General features: G+C 32.5%; 1 protein-coding gene across 1 annotated transcript in view; it reads right to left on the bottom strand.

Moving 5' to 3' along the window:
• LOC118202662 (uncharacterized) overlaps positions 1 to 22,283 on the bottom strand; it is a 254,323-nt gene that overhangs the window by 21,088 nt on the left and 210,952 nt on the right. Inside the window, exon 2 of the mRNA XM_085821526.1 lies at positions 277 to 444. Coding sequence (XP_085677652.1) covers positions 277 to 444 — 168 coding nt within the window. The remainder of the gene's footprint in view (positions 1 to 276; positions 445 to 22,283) is intronic.

Here is a 22,283-nt window from a genome sequence, read left to right as displayed (position 1 = left end):
ACTAAGTAATATTAAAAGATTATTAAAAAGAGTACACTGCTTTTGAACAATTCTTTTGTTATATTATTTTATGATGTTTCTTTTATAAATCTGAGCACTAATGAAAGAACTTAACGTTCCATAAAATGGCAGTAGCTTTTTGATTTTCTTTTGACAAGACTTTTAATCTCAAAATAAAAACGGCAGTTCCTTCTGGTTTATGAAAAGGTCCTGAAATATCTGACGTTTCAGCTTTTAAAGTCAAAGCTGTACTAACATGAAGAACAGAAGACTCACCTGCATAGGGGTGGTGGGGCCTACCATAGGGCGGTACCCTAGGAACAAACCTCCTGTTTGGCTCTTGTTCCGAATTCTGTAACCCCAGCATAGCACGACATGAAGGGGCGTCGTGTGACGTCAGTCTCCACGCAATTCCACTCACTGTGATCAGCACAATACCAACACCTAAAGGTAAGAATTAAATATATTTTTAGTGCCCCAAAGTAAGAGGGAAATATACATGTATATTTTCAGTGCAACAACTGACGATAAATATAAACATACTTTCAGTAAATAATTGAGGATAAAAATAAGTATACTTTCAGTAAAATATCTCAGAATAAAAATAAATATACTTTCCATAAAACACTTAAGGATAAAAATAAACATACTTTTAGTAAAATACCTGAGAATAAATAAAACTTTAATTACAATACTTAAGAGTAAAAAATAAATACACTTTAAATACAGTTCCTAAGGGTACAAAATAAATATGCTTTCAATATAACTCTTAAAAGAAAATACATATATATGTGCTTTTAAATATATATGCGCTCTCTCTTTCTATATATATAAGCATTTTAAAAAATCTAAAAGTCCAGTCTAAAAATTCGTCAGGGTGGCAAGAAATTGCTAACTATCCTTGCCGATAAAAGTTGTCATTGAGGCTTAATTAGGAGTTTGTTTGTTCTGAGAACTTTTTTTTCCTCTTCCCCCCCCCCAAAAAAAAAAATTCTGTGCCCGTCTAGAGCGGCACTGGCAAAATTCATTTCGACAGTTCCGATCTGATTAGACACTTTTCACTACTATTGAGTGGCAACGAAACAAACAGTAAAAACACATTGTATTTAGATAAACGATAAGTGGCAACAGTAGGCAAAAAATATTCTTTTGATTTACGTTTTTTGATGTAGTTTGAATGCTAAATATTATATACTCTGGATTTAATTACGTGTTTATGATATTTCCAATAAATCCGTTTTAAAACTAGAGTTATAGATGAAGTACTAACTAAAACAGATCTACCACTGAATCATTAGATGAAGAATTGGATCTGGTCCATCTCAATGAAATTTTTATTTATTATAGAATTTGGAGAATCGCGTGCGAGTATATTGTAAATGGAGCATTTACAAAACTTTGCAATTTGGAGTATTTTCAGGCATGTATACATTTATATTTGGGGCATTTAAATTAGATCAGCACCGGGGCACATTTTTTTAACAGGTATTCTTAACCCGAAAATTTATTTCACAGGAGTTAGTCGTAGTAGGCGCAAAAATAGCGAAATTCTAAATTGCCATATAGAAATAAATTGTGGTTTGGTTTGGTTTATTAGATTATGGCAAAGTACTCGATGGCTATCTGCCTTAAGGGAGGGATGCCTTCGTGGAGGACTTTTTAAAGGAAACTGGCTCGTATACACGTTACACATGGGGAAAACCACGAAAACGCCCATGCAGCCAGCCCGTTCGCAGAATTCGAACCTCGGACCGAACTACCAGTGTTCAGCGATGTTACCGCTCGGCCGCTGGTGGTCAATAAATTGTGGAAAAAAGTAGTTTTTGTTATAGATGAAAAATTTAAAGAAATCACAAGAAATCGTTGGTTTTGCGAGAATAATGCTAATAATAACATAATTTTAGAACGTCTCAATTAAAGTTGTAGATTTTCAATTTATTTCTCTACGTCTCATTTTGACATTTTTTTAAAATAATTTTATTGCATGCATATGAAGAGGGGCAGCATATTAAATTCAGACATCGTCCCTGGAGAGAAATTGAGTAACCGCCCCGGGCAGCAAAAATTCTAGCTACGCCACTGATAAGCGACCTTATAAAACAGGAAAGCACTATAATTTAGACCATATACTTTTATTTTTCCCCTTCTTTGCTCTTCTTCTTTCCCCCCTTTTAATTTAATACGCAATCTTCATAAAAGGCTGTTGCCATCCCAAGCGTGTAAACATCCATCAGATGAATGGCAGCTAATGGAAATGTTTCGCTGTAGTTGCAATCTATTCCCTGACACGCATCGGCGGCGCCATCTGTTGATAGACATTTAATTATGCATTCCCACTTGTTTTCAGTGTGTTTTTAAGACCTCTTAGCAGCTGGGGATTGAAGTTGGGGGGGGGATTGTAAGCTAAAGCAGAAACTCTTTATAAAGAAGTAAAGTAAGTTGAAAAGAGAACAAACACCGTTCCATCACTTCTTCCCAATACGACCGGTGAACTTTTATGACTTCAATACCACATTCGGGGTGGGTCACGTGACGTGTTACCGGCTCGGGCGTGTGGCAGGCACGGAGGGCGGCGAATTGTTGAAGAACAAAGATGTATAGAATCACGTTTTATTGGCATCTAGCAAAAGCAAGTTCTTTTCAAAAACCGGAACTTGGCACATGACAGTGAAGTGGTTTCCAGAACCTTTTCCGGCAGATATACTATTAGAATTTTTTTTTTTTTTTTTTTTTTTTTTTGTCCATTGCGGCTTTGCTCTTTCCATCCAGCAATTTGTTACTTTAGGATTGAAAATAGTTCTTGCTTCATGTTTCTAGTATTTTTTGTTTTGACATAAACAGGTTTGATTTTTTTGGAAGTAAAGTAAAAGAAATTTTTCACGAAGTTGGGATTACAGCCCCCATAAATAATTTTTTAATTGTTTATGCAAGATTAAATATTAATCAAATATGATCAGTGTTAAGAACACGTTATTATTTTTAATTATTGTATTATATATCTCCTGATTCTTGAGCAAACCTCACTTAACTTTTGTTAGAATAGTTTAGAAACTTGCGCGTGGCAACAGTTATGGATATTTAAGTTCTAGAACGATGTCGCAGCGGTGTTATTTTTGAGATATATTTTGCATCTATGTGTCCTGAAAGCTGAAAATTGTCGGTGACTTTTTTCTTGGCGAGCTTTAAGAATCAGGTTTAAATTTTTAATGCACTTAGATTTTTCATTTTCGAAAATGATTGAACAATTAAAGCTACGAAAAGAAAATCCTAAATATTATACGTTCAAAGGCAAAAATTGCAATTCTAAACATGAGAATGAATGATGGAATTTCTGCATCCTATTAAAAATCGCTTTGTTTGGCAGCGCATTAATATGTGAATAGCTTATTTTCATAGTTAAAAATGAATAAGAAAAGAATCTGATTCACAGACGAGCATCTAACAATCCGTATGGAAGATATTTCTCTCCAAGGCTTTTAACTTTATCAGCATCGAAACGGCATCAAGTTAAGAAATAAAGAAGTTTATCATTATTTACATACAAACATACCATTGCGTGAAAGATTCGTAATAGACTGAATGCACACAGAACCGATAATAGCTCTTATACAGCTTTCACCTGGCCGCCGAGAAATGTCTAGTACTTCTCAAAATTACTAGAAGGCACATGAGGGCCGGATACGGTTACAGTTGCATATGAAATCAATTAGAGTTATTCGGCTACAATACCTACTACGGCGATACAAGGATCGCATCAAAATGTGGGCAAATGGTCCGCCAGTTGGCGACTTTAGGCGATTTCTCGCCAATTTAGCGAGACGGTCACTTACTTAATGTTAAGTAGACTTGCCCTTGTATTCTTATTTTTCCCTCAGAGCATCGTCTCTTTAGATTTTCATGTTACATTCTACAGAAGAGAATACAAAAATTTCATACATAATTTCACTCAGATTATTTATATATGTACAAAATTCGTAACAGTATGTATTTTTATTTATGCGTCGAAGAAAAATTTTAAAAATAAAAGAATGAAATGACGCTGTCATTGTTTATTGTCAACTTACGTTTCAAGTTTCTCTGAAAACTTAATATTTTTCATAATTTGTTTCAATTTAAATTAAAATAATTTTTTAATCATTAATTAAACATGTTAGAATTATTTGAAAGAGATGTAGATATGAAAATTTAATATTCAACTGTCAATATATACTTGAACGACAATGTGTAGCCCCCCAATTTTTTTTTGTAGGTCTACAGATCGTGCATGCAGCCCGCATGGAATTTGAATTTCTGTAGGGTGTCGATCTTACTACACCGTACAGAAAGTAAGGCTATAAAATTTCGGTCAAACTTCGTTATTGACATTTCGAATGCGAAAAATGTTACGTTCGTGTAAATAACACTTCCTGTCACGTTCCCGATAAGAGAATGCGCTAATAACATTAAGCATGGAAAATGTCCCCGGTCTCGTCCCATCTCCCACGATTAAATTTTCAAGAACTTAATTTGTATGCCGTTGCCCGCTGTGCAAAAAGGTCAGCAGCATAAATGAATGCTCCGGGAAATCATCCATTTGGGTTTTCGGCAGTTGTCATGGGATGTTATGGTCCGCCTGCTAGAAAAATGATCGCAGTTCTCGCGGCAATATGGGACTCGCATCTGCATACGCACAGCTGTAGCTCACAGCACCTGCGCAGGCGCAGCTGCGACGTCAATTCGGTTCCCGAAATCCATCTGGTCGAGATTTCGATTTGAAGTACGAGTTCCGATCTCTTTTACTCTAGATTCAATGTTTGTAGAAAAAAAACTGAAGAGGCAGGAAATTTTTTTCTTTTTTAAAGTAATTTCCTTTTCTTTATTTTTCTCTCTACAAAACCATATTTATATTACAGTAACGTTTACATGTCTTTCAAAGGACCCTTCGAAAAAATTATAAATATATATACATTATATAAGAATTATAATTCCTGTTTAAAATTGGGATGCAAATATTTTAGCAATTCAATTTCGAATTAAACCACTATTATCATAGGTTTAATTTTATCATCCTATTTTTAGTTTGTTCAAAATACTATCTACATTACTTAAAAATCTGATTATTTCATTTTCAAAAATATAAAATTCAACTGTGCAATACACAATGCAATTTTTTTTAAATGTTTTTTTTGTAAAAGTTTATAAAATGAGCTTTTATTTAAAAAAAAATGAACTCGTAAAATAAATAATGAATTAAAATTAATTTTAAATCAGCTCGTAAAATAAATAATGAATAATAATTTATGGTACAGTTTATTGGGAGCTTCAGATTAATTAATTCTCTTTGCAAAATTCATCTGCAATTTTATATAACGAATGATCAAAACGTGGGTTTTTTTTTTTTTTTGTAAAAGCCCACGTTTGCCTTGATCAGTTTATAATAATAATGGTATATGGTATTTCTCCCGCCTTCTTAACATGCCTTCGTAATGTAGTGGTCAGCACGCTCGGCGCGTATCAAGAGGCCCATGGTTTGAGTCCCGGCGAAGGCGTTGCTCATTTTCATCTCTCCTGCTTCCAAATAACCTAATAGTGGCGCCCGAACTAAAAGGGTGATGGATGATGATTCTCTACCCCCGGGATTTGGTGATTGGGTCCCCTAATCCCCAGTCGCTCTTTAAAAGGGGGAGTATATAAGGTATTTCTTCCGCCTTCGTAGTGGAGTGGTCAGCACGCTCGGCGCGTATCGAGAGGTCCGTGGTTCGAGTCCCGGCGAAGGCACTGCTCATTTTCATCTCACCTGCTTCTAAACAACCTAATGTCTCTACAATGGTACTGATAGGTAATTTCACTAAGCAATTCGATTAATACAGTTGTTCTCAAACTTTTTTTACCTCGTGCATTCCTTTCACTGCTTCTAGACGACAGGTTCGTGAGGATTGAATGCACACAGAAAGCATATTTTTCCAAAAGATATAGTTTTCTCCGTCCTCCGAAAAATTTCCAGTACCTTCCATGTCTCGAAATTGCTAGAAGACATACACAGCTACAGTTACAATCGCATAGGGATAGGACCAAAATCTCACCAAACTGGTTGCCAACTTTGGCGACGTCTCGCCAAAACCATTGTCAGCCTGGCGCTATTTCTCTAATTTGGCGAGTCAGCCATTTATCAATGTTAAAAGCATTTACTCCTGTAACCCTATTCTTCCGGCGATACTTCGCATCCTAAGGCCTTTCTTGTTACATTCTACAAAAGATAATACTATTTATATATAATTTAACTAAAGATATTTACATGTACACAAAACTTATAGTAATATATATTTATTCAAATTTAGATTACTTTTTGATGTGTTTCATATATTAAAGAAGAAAAAGGTGTAGAAAATGCGGATAAATACGAAAACTTGAATAAAAGTAGCTTTATATTTTCATAAACTAAAACTAAATACTTGACAGGTAAATAAAAGGCTGATCGCATCCCCCTCTCTTTCCGCGGGGGGGGGGGGATGACCCTCTGGTTGAGATTTCTTGGATTAAATTTTTTTTTTTTTACTTAGGCTCCCACACTTTTTACTATTCAAGGCATGAAACTACACATTAATTTTGCAGAGAGAATTATTTAATCTCTTGTTTCAGTTTTCTCCCTATAGTTCATTACTTATTTTATAAGTTTTAAATAAAAGCTTATTTAAAAAAAAAAAAAACTTTTTTTATTTATTTAATTTTTAGCCCAAAAAGGCGGTAGCCCTAACGCTTTTGAAACGGAATTTTGCGTCGTCTATTATAAGCGGCGAATCACTTTTCAAATTGTTGCCATCGAGTAGTATAGTTATGCATTATCTTTAAAGAAATTAAATAATGAAGAATCTGTACGTATGAATGCATGTATGTTCCTCGCAATGTAAAAAAAAAAGGACGGTACCTAGAGCTGTCAAATTTTGAATAACATTTTCCTCCACACGAACACGTGCACCTGAAAGCTCGAATTTTATAAACCTTTAATGAATTTTAGATCAACAAACTTAATTATTTGAAAGCAAGCGATGACAACACTGTACGGAATAAGATATTTTAATCGCAAGACAGTCTGTCGGGAATTCTAAACATACGCTGTTTTTAAATATTTTGTGAATTTTCTGTTGAATTGAATTTTATGTCGCCTAAGTGCGAAGAAAGTGCTATTTAATAAATAAAGTAAACACACCAATCGTTAGTTATAAAAAGACGAAAAAAGTTTTGGATGTTATGTGAACTAAAAAAACTGAACATGATATAATGAATTCAGAAAAAAAAATAGAAAAACAAACACCAACACTTAACACTGCATCGGAAATTCTAAACGTATGTTGCTATGCTGCTTTTAAATTTTTTGTAATTTTGCTATTTACCTGCATATGGATTAGGTGCTAAGAAAACGGTGCTTATAATAAAGCAAATAAAGCTAGCAAGAGCAGACCAGTACACTGGGAACTCAGAGAAAGCGTATAAAACCTTAACAAATCCTTTTGGACGACTGTTAAAATCTGAATTCTTTCAGATTTTATTATTATTATTATTATTTCCTTCTTTTTAGTCTCAGTTATTTAATCATTTTAAAATCCTTTTTTCAACATCCGTTAATCACTTTTTTACTTGCAACTATTCTATTCCGTCAAATGGTATAAAAGATAACCAATGATTTTTCAAACAAGCAGAAGCTATAATAAACTTCTCTTAAAAGATTTTAGAATTTTTTTTTTTTTTTTTTTGTTGTTGTTGCTGTTCTCAGTAATGCGAACAGTAAAATTTTTCAGATTTTTAGTTTGTTCATTAATCGAAGATATGCGCAAAAAACCGTTTTAACATTAAATTTTAAGAAATTTAAATCGAACTTTGGAAAAAAAAAAAAAAACTCGCTTAACTCATCGCATTTCTATCCATAAACAATGAATGCAAAATTTGAGGTCGGTACTTTATCGGGAAGTACTTTAAAATCGATGACAATTTTTTTACCATAGCAACAAACACCGTGAGTTAAATAAAAGTTTATAAAAATGAAGTGTAATAACGACGCTCCGTTTTATTTCACTCTTAATCAAAGAACCAACAGCGCACAGGCAAAACAAGAAGACAGTTTAAATTGCCTCAGCATAGGACATAAGAATGAATCATCTTTCACCAGGGAACTTATCTAATCAGCAAATATTATTGTCTATTTTAGTGGTCTCAAATTGCCGGTCTCCGAAGATATATCAATTATGTATTTATTGCAACAATTTCATAAGATTTTAGTTATTTAAGTCTGAGTTTATATGACTTTCATTTCCATTCAAAAGGAACATAAATAGTGCACCAGAAAACATATAAAATGAAATTAATTAATTTACAACATGATACAAATCTTATTCAAATATTTGATAACTTTGAATAATATTCAAGGATTTGATATTGGTACTTCTCAAAAAATAAATAAACTCGGTTACGAACTTCTGCAATAAAAACTTTCTCCTTTTCGCATTTTTCGAGCCCCAAAAGGGCAGTTTGCCCAGAAGGGCTATTAATTTCGTTTTGGCATTTTGCGTCGTCCACTATAAAACGGCGTTTCACTTTTTAAATTTTTGCCACCAAATATTAGAGCCCCGCGTTATATTTAAAGAAATAAAATAGTGAAGAATCTGCATGAATGTATGTATGTTTCTCGAATTGTGAAAAAAAACCAACGGTACCTAGAATGATCAAATTTTGAATAACGTAGTCCTCCACTCGAATTTGGACAATTGGACGCCCTAATTTGGAATTTGCTTCATTACCTGTTTCATATTTTGTAAAACGTTAACAAATTTTTGATTAACAAACTCTGCAATCTGTGCTTAAAATAATTTCCTGTAATTTCTTTCCAAGACTGGAAAATTTATCAGAATCGAAACGCCATCCAACGACAAACCATCGTAAGAAATAATAATAAAAAAAAAAAAAACTTTATAATTATTTGCATACAAGCATATGTATTTTTATGAATGCGTCTAAGATAAATTTAATAAATAAGAGAAAAATATTAGGTTCTTATTTATTCTCAAGTTTTGTCCCGCTTCGTAAATTGATTAAATAAGATACATTATTCCAACCGATTCAATTGATATGAAAATTGAATACTCTTTTTAACGAAAAAATTCCATAAAATGAAGAAAATAAATAAATAGGAAAAGAAAAAAATCACTTAAAACCGCAAACACTGATTACTTCCATCATTCTTTATCGTTTTAACTACTTTACTCGGGAAAAAAAAATAATAAAACAACGAAAAAGTAAGAGCAAAGGGCATTGAAATACAGCAACTACTTTTTTCACTTATTCTATTTTTTGTAATATTCCTTCTCTCAGAATTAGCATATAAAATGGACCCATTTTATATCTTGGAATTGTTTATAAAATGGGATTGTTTCCATTTTATAAACAATCCCAAGATTTTCAGCTTGCAAGTACGTTCGCCCTCAGACGATCTGCAAAACGGATAAAAATGAAACAATGGGGAGGGTCACAAAAGCAAATCCATATATTTTTTTCTTTAAATCGCAAAATCACTGTTTCTTTGCTTCTTACGAAACAACGGGGAGGATAACTCCGATGATGCCAGCTGACATTTCTTGGCCGAGAGCCAAAATTTTTAGGGAGACAACCAAACATAGCGAAAACAAAAGTATTTAAAAGAGAGCGTAATTTGCGCTGCCAGATTTCATAAAGTGGATTTGATTGGAAAAAAAGTAACGAAACAAATAACTGTAGCAGAATATTAACGTCAATTTCATTTGTTCTCTTAATCTCTTTTGACAGGCTTTAAACTGCCGGAAATTTCAGTGTATATATATCTGCTCTTCGTTAAACAGCGGGGCTGGGGCAAAAATTAAACCTTCGTTCTACCAAAAAAGTAGGATTTTCAGATGAAACGGTGGAATATTTACACATACAAGGTGAGTAAGATTTTAAACTCAATTATTTGAACAAAATTTAGCAGACTGCCAAACAATATTTTACAACATTTATTAGATGACATCTCAATTCGCTTTTCCTGAAATGGCGTCTGCTTGTGGTCAAAATTTTCGGTATTTGTTTAGTATGTGATCTGTCGTTTTCAGTTGGTTATAAATACGAATATATAAATTAAAATGATTCCATAAATTAACATAATAACGCATTAAATTTTTAATTCCACTAAATTTGAAGTTACTAAGTTACTTGCAAGGAACAAATTGGTGACTTTGGTAAGGTGTTTTTTTTTTTTTTTTTTTTTTTTTCCCCGACAATATCGCCCAAATTGTCAATATCTATCGCAACTCTGCACACATTGTCAAAGTATTAAAAGAAATAAATAAATTCACAATTTAAAATATAAAAACGATGATTAAAAATAGAGTTTACAGTTCATACAGCAATGCAAATTAAAAATTTTAAAAATGAATTCATCAAACATTATACATAATATATGACGCATCACTGTTGCTCTTTCCATGTAAACAGCGATCTGTTTTCGCTTAAGAAAATATCAGACTTCCACGTGCGTACAAGTTCGTAATAAATTTCACACAGCTCCGATGATAGGTTGATAAAATTTATTTTATCAAAGGAAACACTTCACAGTTCTGGAACAGTTCCACAACAATAGTCTCACAACTCCTCACAGTATCACAAAGTACAATCAAGAGTTATAATTCAAATTACTAAAAAAGTTAAACACAATGCAATGCAAAGCGTCTCAGTACTTCAAACTCAAGCTAAAGCAAGCAGATGCTCTCTTTGGTCTTATATAATTTTCACCCGGCCGCCGAGATATTTCTAGTACTTTTTGGTTCTCAAAATTACTAGAAGGCATATGAGAGCAGAATACGATTACAGCTACATAAAGCATCAATTACAGTTATTCAAATACAATATTCATTACAGTTATACACAGACTGGACCAAAATGTCAGCAAATGTTCTCCACGTTTGGCAGCTTTTGGCGATTTACCACCAAATTTGACGATAAAATTAGTAGCCATTACAGTTGCTAGTTTGGCGATATTTCGCCAAATTAGCGAGCCCTGTATTCTTATTTTTCCGGCAGAGCATCGTTTCTCTCAGCTTTTCATGTTACATTGTGCCAAAAAATACAGCAGTTTCACTAAAATTATCCACGTCCAAAATTCGTAACAATATAGTTGAGATTTAAGATTAATTAATAAAAACGATAAAATTTATAATGAAATATATGTATAATTAATAACCTTAATTTCTTTAGCTTAATTTAAAATTTCTCAATATATAGTGAATTGTGTTTTTCTGATTATTTTTATTTTTATTCAGTTTGTATTTGCATTCAATTTGTATTAGCATTCCACCCATTTTCCCTTGCATTTATTATTTGTAAAGTATTTTGTAGAGACTCGTCCTTGAGCTACTCGGACGTGACAGGTGTTCTCATACTTACAAAATTTTTCAGACATGTGATTTCACCTCACTTCTTTTATTTAAGTTCCAGCTCAATGTACCTGTTCGCCCCTCCCGTTCCTCCGATGTTCTTCTTGGGAATTGCAGTCAAGACTCATTCATGTGAGGTGCCCCTGGGGTTTTAACAAAGTACTAGTAACTGAGCCGCCTCAACTGCAGTCGGATATTGTCTGAGAACCCATCAGATATTGTTAATATTGCTAGGTATTGTTATAGAATATAAGTTTTTTTGGGGGGAAATAATATTGTGATAGTTATTTGTAGTTTATTTATGACTATTTTTCATTTGTTATGTTCTTACTGTAACCGCGTGCTTCGGAAATTAAATTATTCGTGTAATTTTCTTCTCTCGATTTTCGTACGATAAAATATTAGTTACAAAAGGGAATAACGGTTCTACGTATTTGAATAAAAACTAAATTGAACTAAACCAAAAATGTTGTGATCTATTTTAGTCGAAAAAATTTCTTATTCGGTGGACGACAGTACTTTTTCTTTTCGTTATAACTAACAGTAAAGAAAATTAATATTCTGCGCTTATGCTTTTATCTGCGTGTTTGCGCTGAATAAAATGAAACCAAACGAGGAAAACGTTCTATTTGGTTAAGACGAAAAATAAAATTCAGGATAAAAGGTGTTTATTATCAAGGTTATAAAACCTTGTCCGTGTCGTCTGAATTCGAATTAGATCATTTATACCGCAAACGCGGTCATGCATAGAAGACTCACTCGTGTAATGGAAAATTAGTGAAAAAAAAAGTTTTGTTTTCTCTGTGGTTATTTATAATATATTTACAGCGCGTGCTGTTGATTACAATGTCATCCGTCCGTTAAATGTTGACCTACAGAAAAAAGTAGCTGCAAGGTCACCGCCCGCAAAGAACAGCTGATTAATTCAGAGTTGCTTATGTTTACGCTTTGGTGCTGCCCTCTCGCGGAGAAACACTGACCTATCCTCGCGTGGAGTGTGGTTTTGTTTTCGTAATTATTCGGCGCCGTTCGACGAGTTTCCTAACAGATAAAAATAAATCGTAAGAAAAATTAAAATGAAGGCACTCCTGAATATCTGAATATATGTTAAATTAGAATAAATTCATGAATTTAAACTGAATATATAAAAAAATCCGGCCTCACAAATAGCCAGTTACTGGTATGCTAACCATTCAGCAAAATATAATATCTTTGATTCATCTTTCAAATTTAACCAGTCTGTTACTGATTAACAAACCGGTCGATTCAAAAATAAATGCGAGCCCTGATTCTCGTTTTCAACCAATGATTTAAGTTTGATATATGAATTAATTTTAATTTATTCTTTATTAATTTAATTTTTTAATATACATGACAGAATTTTAACTTCCCGCACGAATTTTAATTAGTTAACGAGCGAAATATGGAATATTTTCAATGAAAATGAACTGAATTAAATTTATATAAAAGTTTATATTTAAAATATTTCTTTAATAAAAATCATCCATTTTTAACAGTTTGCGATTAAATGTCCTTCATGTTTTTTTAATTAAATAGGTGTTCATAATGTCAAGTTTTCAGTTTAAGAGTTAAAAACAAAGATGCTAAGAAAAACAAGGCTTTCATTGAATACTTAAAGTTGTTGTGCAGAAAATCATTTTGACTAATCAGTATGCTTACCTTCCATAATAAATTATTCTTAACTAATTTTATTGTTAATGTCTCGAACGTTTTTAGTGATAAATTTACAAAATTTTTTGTAAACGAAAAGAACTATGAAATAATTTCCTTAAAATATGAGAGTAAAGACGGAATTGAACAATTATCCTTAACCAGAACTGAAAGATTTTTATGAAGGTGCAACACTTCTGGAAAATCTAATTCACCAACTGAAGATGTTTTTTGAATCATTTTGGCTGCCAGTGCGGTCCTGCAAATTTATAAATATTACGTTGATCTTTCCGAAGTTTTTTGTGAGTAGTAAAGGAAATAGTATATTACGCTTAAAAGTACGCCTGGGATAATCGGGATATTAGTGTCGTGCGTCTTTCATGTACACTCCGGACTCTTGATATTCTTTTTTTTTTTTTTTTTTTTTCCAACCATTAAAAGCGACCAGGAAGCAAAATCGTTCCAAGTTATCTGTTATCAGAACTGTTAAAAAAAATTCAAGGCAAAATACCGGAAATATTATTTTTCTCACTGCTCCGCTGACTCTAACTGAATTAATTGGCCGTTAATCTTAGAATTACAACGAATTGGTCATCCGGTCAACGATTATTCGGAAGAACAAGAAAGAAAAAAAGAAACTGTTACACTAAGCGCGTGATTATTTGAGCATGATCTCGAAAGGTCATGATAAGAATGATAAAAATTTTTTTGGTCGAGATAAAAAAAAAAAAAAAAAAAAAAAAAAAAGTTTAAAAATAAATTCTATGTTTGAACCGTTTCTTTTATCTAGTCTTTCCTTAATTATTTTCTACTAGCGAATTGCAATTTAATTTTACCATTTTATTGTTTTAATATTAGGTGTGAAATTACGGAATTCCTAACAGATTTTTTTTCGGTGTTAGAAATGTTCTTGGCGAAGTCCTTCCAAAATTTTCAGACCGTTACTTTGCGTTACGTAACGCTACCATGCATTTATAATTCACGTTCATTAGTAAGAGCTGCTAATAGCGAAATGTATGATTTTTAATGAATCTTTCCTTTTTCCGGCCTCACAAATAGCCAGTTACTGGTATGCTAACCATTCAGCAAAATATAATATCTTTGATTCATCTTTCAAATTTAACCAGTCTGTTACTGATTAACAAACCGGTCGATTCAAAAATAAATGCGAGCCCTGATTCTCGTTTTCAACCCTCGTTTTCTTGCAAGAGTGTTAATAAGCTATCGCGCGTGTATTCAAATGAGGCAGAATGAAGTAAGAAGGGGAGTTTGGGAAGGTGATTTTAGAGCATGTTATGCCTGCTTGAAGGCCACGTTGCTATCTTGATTTACTAGCGATTAGATTTCTGTCATGTTGAGCACTTCTAGCCGTTGGGCTCGTTACACCAATAACGAGTCACAGCCATTCTGCGCGTTAAATTATCCTGTAAGCCGCTTGGCCCAACTTACTACATTGAATTTTAAGTTCAGCGTTGTCTTTTTGAGTTAAGCCAAAAATGATGGCTTCTGTAAGCACGAGTCGCTGCCATCTGGAATTACATTGAGTTAATAAAAGATTCCTTGCACCCTTCTCTGGACTTGAGGATAATTCATGACACAGTCTTCTAGCGTCTCGCTAGTTTATGCTTGCGAAAAACACGAGACGCTATATATTTAACGGTTAAATCTTAAAATATTGAGAATTGTTTGATTTTTTTTAACGGTGAATTCGTGGAGTGTTCGATTTGAATCATTAATTCTTGCAATATTTTATTTAGTGGTGAATTATTTCATTATCTTAACTGAGTATTTTATTTAATGATTACCTGCTTTTTCGGTATTTGATTTGACTATAATTTACTGATGGTGAATTCTTATAATATTTGTCTTGAATACTTTATTTTAACGGAGAATTCTTTCCTACTGACGAATCGTTCCCTTTTTAAAGACTATTTGATTTAATACTATTTTTTTAATTGTGAATTCTTTCAATAACTGAAAGTCGTTTACTTTTCATTTAATAGGGAGTTCTTTCAATATTTGATTTATAAAATTATAATTCACAAATCAGAGATGGCATTTTACGACGTAGTTTTTGACAATGGTGCACGTAAAGAAAAGCTGTTTTCTCATAAACCCGCGCTAAGGAAACATGAAAATCTTTCTAAACATTTCCTAGATCGGGGGGGGGGAATCACTTCTGCCATCGTATTTTTCAGAAAAAATTTCTTCAGCAGCCGCGCTTAAATACCGAAGGTTTCCAAGCTTTCAAACTTAAAAATCGCCTTCGAATTCTTGCACACTCATTTCGAATTGTGTGTGTGTGTGGAGGGGGGGGGGGGGAAGAAAATATTAATAATAATAATAAATAAATAGAATAAAAATATAACGAACTCGTGCTGTATCCATTTAAGTAATGTATGACGTCAGAATTATCTTTTACTAACGATACCCAATTAAAATATATTTATAAAAATTAACCAGTTATATATATCATAAATGTTACGCAATGTATTAAACATTACATCAAATACTTAATAATGCAGCATACATCCCATATATTACTTAATTATGTAGTACATATTACATTAATTACTTAATAATAACATGTCATTTGCTTAATAATAGTGTATATTATACTAATTAGTTAACGCTAGCATACATTACGCCAGTTAATTAATAATGAAGAATGTACCGCATGAATTACTCTACACTATAATTTATATTACATGAATTACGAGTATATATTGTATCAATTACAAATATTATTAAAAACAAAAGCAGATAAATAATTTTAAATAATACGCCTGTTGCTTTTAAATCTCTCACATAATTACGCAACGGAATTATAATTTCAAAAATTTTATATCAAGCCGAATGGTAACACTCTGGAAACTGGTTCTCTGCATGTCACTTGGAAGCTAAATTAAAGATCTTGTATTCCGTCCATTGTCAACAATCGAGTGAATGATAAAATGTATAATAACTTAACCTAAAGAAACGATCTCTAAAAATTTCGCTAAAGATGTTCAATGGCCGTAGAATCGATATCAGAAAATCAGAATAATTTATTTGAATTTAATATTTAATTCATTCAACTTTAATTTTCGTGCCCCGAGAAACAGCACAGAGAGCTACTTGCGAAATTAAATATTATTTGGCACAAAATGTGAACTAATCAAAACTATGGTTTCCCTTAATAGCGATGGAACGGCGATGGAACGAAAGAAAACGGGAACGGCGACGTACGGAAAACGTTTAGAATGGAATTACCTGGGCGTTGCCCTGTGCGATCTCAAGCTTAAACATTTTAGAGAGACAAAGGGTCATAAATTGAATTCCATTTTCCTGCACAGACAATAGACAATAAGCAGTGGGTAACCACCATCTCTTTTGCAAGCGGATCCTTTATTGGTAATATTTATTTAGCGTGTGTAAGCAGGATAATTCGCATGTTCTCCTCTTAGGGCAAGCGTTGTAAGAGAAAAGCGATTTTCAAACTCTTCACTGAAATTCTATACGCTCGAGAACGTCTGTCAGAAAAGAGAAATCGCTTGCAGCTGGATTATGGCAGCCTTAGCATCAGAATAAGTCTCAAAAACTGCAGATTTCAGATAATCACCACATTCGAATTGAATTCGAATAATGTTACTTAAACGATGAGAATTAAAACTAATAATACAGAATTATTTCGTATTGGTTTGAATTAGATTTGGGTTATGTAGCAAAGCACACGAGGGTCGTCTAAAGAACAGTGATGCCTTCGTGGAGGACTTTCTAAAGAAAATTAGCTTGCATTCCCGTTACACGTTGCATTTTTTTCACTCAGTATAATATTCAGTAATTTACTTGCGAGCGCCCGGATCAAATAATTAAATAAAATAATTAACGTTTATTTGAACTTGCCAAAAAATATATATATATATATAAGTTTGGTTACGAGTTTTTGCATGAAGTACAGTCGCTTTGTTTCGGGATAAATTTATACGGAAACAGCTTTTATCACGGTTAAAACTGAATAAGAAAAAAACCTGATTCACAGATGAACATCTACAATCCGTATCAAAGTATTTCTCTCCAAGGTTAGAAACTTTATCGAAATCGAAACACCATCCAGTAAAGAAATAAAGACATTTAGAATTATTTGCGTGCAAACTTATGTATTTTTTTTTATTCATGCGAAGAAAATGTTTCAAAAATAAGTATGAAATTAGGTTGTCATTATTTATTGATAAGTTTTATTTAGAAAGGTTTCTCTGAAAACTTGGAAAGTTTTCATAATTTATTTCAGTTTAAATTAAAAGTAAATTATTTAACGATTGATTGAACATGTTAGAATTATTTGAAAGAAATGTCAGTCTAATAATGTAATATTTAGCTTTCAAGATACTTGAAGTAGAAAATGTAACCGACAAAAGTGTTTTGTAGGTACCAAAGTTTAGATTTCAGATACAAAATAAACACAAACTTGAGTTTTTTTATTATTATTGTTTATGTTATGTTTAAGTAAATGTTTAGTGAGCATAGTTTAAAATTTATTTTAAATATTTTTTATTTTGTCAATAAATTTTTTTCATTAAAAAAAGAAGAAGAAGAAAGGGGGAAAAAAGAAACATAAATTCCGGCCCTTCGCTTGTTTGCAGATGGTGCATGAGGCCCGCATACAACTTGAGTATTAGACCCCTCCATTACGGCACGGTCAACAAAGATAAACGATGTATACCTAGCAAATATGTTGTGAGCAATTTAGAGTTTTTTTTTTTTTTTTTTTTTTTTTTTTTAATTCTTAGCTTATTTAAATAGCAGAATAAATTATCCGTAAAAATGCATCAATACAATTAACGAAGAGAAATATTTACATGGATTCAATGCAGCTCGATAAAATAAATAAACATGTTTCTCTCCGAGCTTATGCCAGATATTAGAGTATTATTTCACATATAAAAATAAAAAACAAATGATATTACAACTTTTAGAAATAATTAATGGATTAAAGTCAATGCTTTATTTCGCGTAACCGCAATGAAGGACAGAAAAAAAAAACAGAATGAATTATTTAAACTTTTAAAGACAATCGAACATTTTCCGCCATGCGAAAAAAAGTTGCCAATTTCGAAGCTGAAAAAGAAATACAAAGAAAAAAAAAAAAAAAGAATTTACTTTAAGTGAAGGCCAGATTAATTCTTTTTTTCTTCCTTCATCTTCCCTTTATTTTTGTTCTTCACTTAACGAAATTCTTTTTTATTCCAAAAAAAGTGGTGTTGTTTCGGATGCCGCCTAATCGCTGTTAAGCCCGGATGTTATAGATTTTTTTACAGGCCACAACAATATGCGCTTAAATCATGTCGGGTGGCAACAACGATCCAGAAGAAGAGGAAGAGGTGAAAAGGCCGAGGCAAACGATAATGGCAGAACAAGAACTGGCGGGAAAATGACCAGTTTCTTGCAAAAGAAAAAAATACACGGAGATTTGTCAAACGATTGTGCATTATCACTCTTTTTATGATCTAGCAAAATACACTGCCGCGAATTTCGAACCAATAATAATCTTATGCTAACACTCAACGTCTTTGAAAATAACACATATAATAATAATAATAATAATAATATCGTAATTTCTCGTTTATTTTATACATTTTTACTGTCATTTTTTCACTAGAATAGAAACAAAAATGCTGAGAACAGGTGACACTTTTTTTTCTTTCTTTTCTTTTAAGTTTCAAATTTAAGTTTTAAAAGTACAAGAAACCTGTTTGTCTAACAGATTTCGATAACATATGAGATAAAATAATGCCTTATCTTCTTCTCCCCCCACCCCACATGCAGTCTAGTTAGCATTTTAAGCATTTCTTACGTGAAAGCTCTGTTTTAAAGAATTATAAGTTTAGTTTTCTTTCTTAAAAGGGATTTTTATTATTAAATCAGTTGTTATATTAAAAGGAAGTATATACATATCATATTTTAAGTGAATGAAATAGTACACATTTATGCATGTATGCATCAATAGAAAAATATTTTTTTACTCGATTCCAGGGAAAGGTAATGTTTTCCACATACTCCACAATCTAATAGTTTTTATTTACGATATATATTACTTATTTACTAGATAAAAGTTGTAATTAAATTAAAATAATAACACAAGAAGTCAATAATAAGGATTAAAAATTTAAGAAAAAAAAAAAAAAAAAACTAAAAGTTTCCAGATTTTAACAATGGCCCAAAACGGTTAGTTAAAGTTTTTTTACGTTCTCGCTGAGCTCTCAGTCTACTTGAGTCAGCTGTCGCACCCATTTGTTTTGCCTTTTTTAGCTTCATTATTAAGCACAATTTTGTGCACATTTACGCCATATACAATTCAACAGCAAAATCGCAAAATTTTATTTAATATAACAAAATTTAGAATTCTCGATTCACTATTAAGTGTTAACATATATTTTAATGTTTTTTCATGATTTTCTCAGTTCACAATGGCAGTAATTTTAGTAAGATGGTTAGCAAAACGTTTTTTTGTCTTTTTATTATTAAGGTTTTTTTGTGTTAACTTTTTATCAAATATCACGATTTTCGCACTTACGCCACACAAAATTCAATTCAACAGCAAAGTCATCACATATTTAAAAACAGCATATCTTTAGAATTATCGGCATAGATAGTCTAGCACGCTAGAGACAAAAATGTTTTATTCCGTAAAGTTTTGCCACTGCTCGGTTTCGAATCGTTAAGTTGTTAGCCAAAAATTCGTTAAGGTTTACAAAATATGAAATAGATAATAACACGAATTCGAAATTCAAAATTCGGGCTTCCATGTGAACATGTTCGGGTAGAGGACTATGTTATTCAAAATTTGATGGCTCTAGGTACATACGTACATTCATACAGCTTCTTCATTATTCCTTAAAATAATACAGGGCGATAACATTTGGTGGAAAAAATTTGAAAAGTCACACGTCGTTTATAGAAATTCACCGTAAAATTCACCGTTATTTTAACCCGCAAATCTTCAATGGCATTTTAATGCGCTCGGTACAATATTCACAAAATTGCTTTTAAAAATCATAAGATAAATCATAATGCAAGTATATAATCCCTCTCAGAAAATAACAGAGCAACTGTTAATCGGAGTTCAGTCGCATTAGATGTTTTCTTCTTGTTATATTAAGCTATGGTAGTAGTGTAATCAGTTTAACTCACATACGCATATTTCCTACATGCAGGGGGGAGAAGAAAAGAAAAATTTCCAACTTTTGCTTCAGGCATACAATTTCGAAAACGTATAATTCTTGCAAATTGCTGGAGCAAACTTAAAACAAATTAACCGATTCGTAGTTTGCTGCAGCAAAAAAAAATCAGGTTTTACTCCTGCAGGCATTCCAGCTAATAACGAAAAGCTCTTTTCACGTTGTAACTATTAAAGTTACCAGCATTACTTACTGCGCATGCTCGTTTCTCGACTCGCAGAAAATAGCCCTACGCGACGGAGTTAGTTGATGTTCCACAACCTCTCATTACCTTTCGAAGTTTGAGTTCAGGTTGGTAAAAGAAAGGTGAGGAATACGCGTGTAGAAATGAACAGGAATGAGTAAGCGATGGATATGGTTTCAACCTTTTGACTAACGCGAACCATCTAAACAAAAATTGAAAACTTTAGTACCACACCACAACATTTTACAATGATTATTTTTCCATTTCTGAATAGAAATATTGAAAAAAAATATATTTTTCTATTTGCACAACCTGTAGGCTATTTGTATTAAATATGCACACATAAAAATATTAAAAAATATTAAAAATTGGTTAGCATATTATTGGTTAGCATTTATATTAAAAATTGGTTAGCATTTTATCAAAATTCAAGTTACAATATTTAATTCTAAAATTTATTGGGAAATTTGGTGCCTGATTAAGAGAGATCAATTTCTTTATGTCTGGTCATATTTCACTTAGCTTTAACCGTAAATTAAGATCCAATTTTAATTTTGTTCTGTATTTTCCCCTCCCCCCCCCAAATATAGCATGGAAGAAAATCCTTGTTCACACAAATAGGTTGTGCATAAAAGGAATAAAAATTTAACAGCTTTATTTTAAATGCCTGTAATTTCTTTTTTGGGTTCAGCCAAAAGTTAACAAGTGTGTTATTTTTGAAATCTTCAGTTAGAGATCAGTCACAGAAAATTTCTATCAGTTGTTATTCTTCTTCACGAGATTTGTCAATTTAATCGTTAAAAATACTTTTTTACTTAAGACAGAACAACACGCCGAACAAACACTAATTCAGAAGACAAACAACAAAAATCAGCGTTATATTTACAAAATTTCCACAGAACTAGTTTCGATGGTTTTACCGAACCACTATCCTCAGCTGCAATCTGAATTAGTACTTTTTTACTTGCTTTGTTTCTTTGCATACCACATATTTTTCTCTCGCGTTACCACCGGTTGAGAATCGCTGATTTAAACTAAATTAAATAAGGCAACCCTATGCATAGTGAGTTTAGAAAATACAATTTTCTTAAAATAAATTTACCGCTAAGCGTGTTAAACCCTACAGGCTTTAATGGTAAACAACTGAATATTTTGATAAACAAAGGGAATGTGTCAACTGCATACAACCAGTCGTGGAAGAAACCGATCAGGGTCTCTCCTTCTAATTCCTTCTTCCGTCTGACAAATACAAGGAGATGAAACTTCTGATTACTTTCTTAATCTAAAACTGTCCTGTTCGGCTATTTGCAGAAACATTCTTGGCAAGCGTTCCGTGGAGCTGAAAGAAACCACTAAGTAGTTATTTCGGCTGCTACTTTAGTATGGCGTGTAGTTTAATGAACTTCTGAAACGTTTCCATAGCAATATTCCGAGTAGTCGTGTTCCGAGAGCGCTTAAATGCGGATTTAATGATGGCAGGTGTTATGACAATTTACTAAGTTTTACTTCCTCTATTTGTGAAGCTGCCTGAGATGTAAACAGAAAGGCTGCACAGGTGTGTTGAATCCAGACCGGGGGAGGCGGATAGTGAAATAAAAATATAAATTTCACGTGAACCTAACACATAGAAGAGTTTGCCATAAAAAAAAATTGAAAAGTTAAAAAGAATTTAACTCCCGAGTTCATTTCAGCATCTGTCTTTTGATTATAAACGAGAGGGGGGAAATTACGCCACTAACTTAATTTTTGAACGACACTGTTATACTGCAAATAAAACCAACGAAAAGTAGTCAGGGA

Source organism: Stegodyphus dumicola, chromosome 8 (assembly GCF_044657685.1).
Source record: "Stegodyphus dumicola isolate Sdum_Otavi_A_Nest chromosome 8, ASM4465768v1".
Classification (NCBI taxonomy): Eukaryota; Metazoa; Arthropoda; class Arachnida; order Araneae; family Eresidae; genus Stegodyphus; species Stegodyphus dumicola.
The sequence above is the reverse complement of the archived record's forward strand: the minus strand, read 5'-3'. Positions and strand labels throughout refer to the sequence as shown.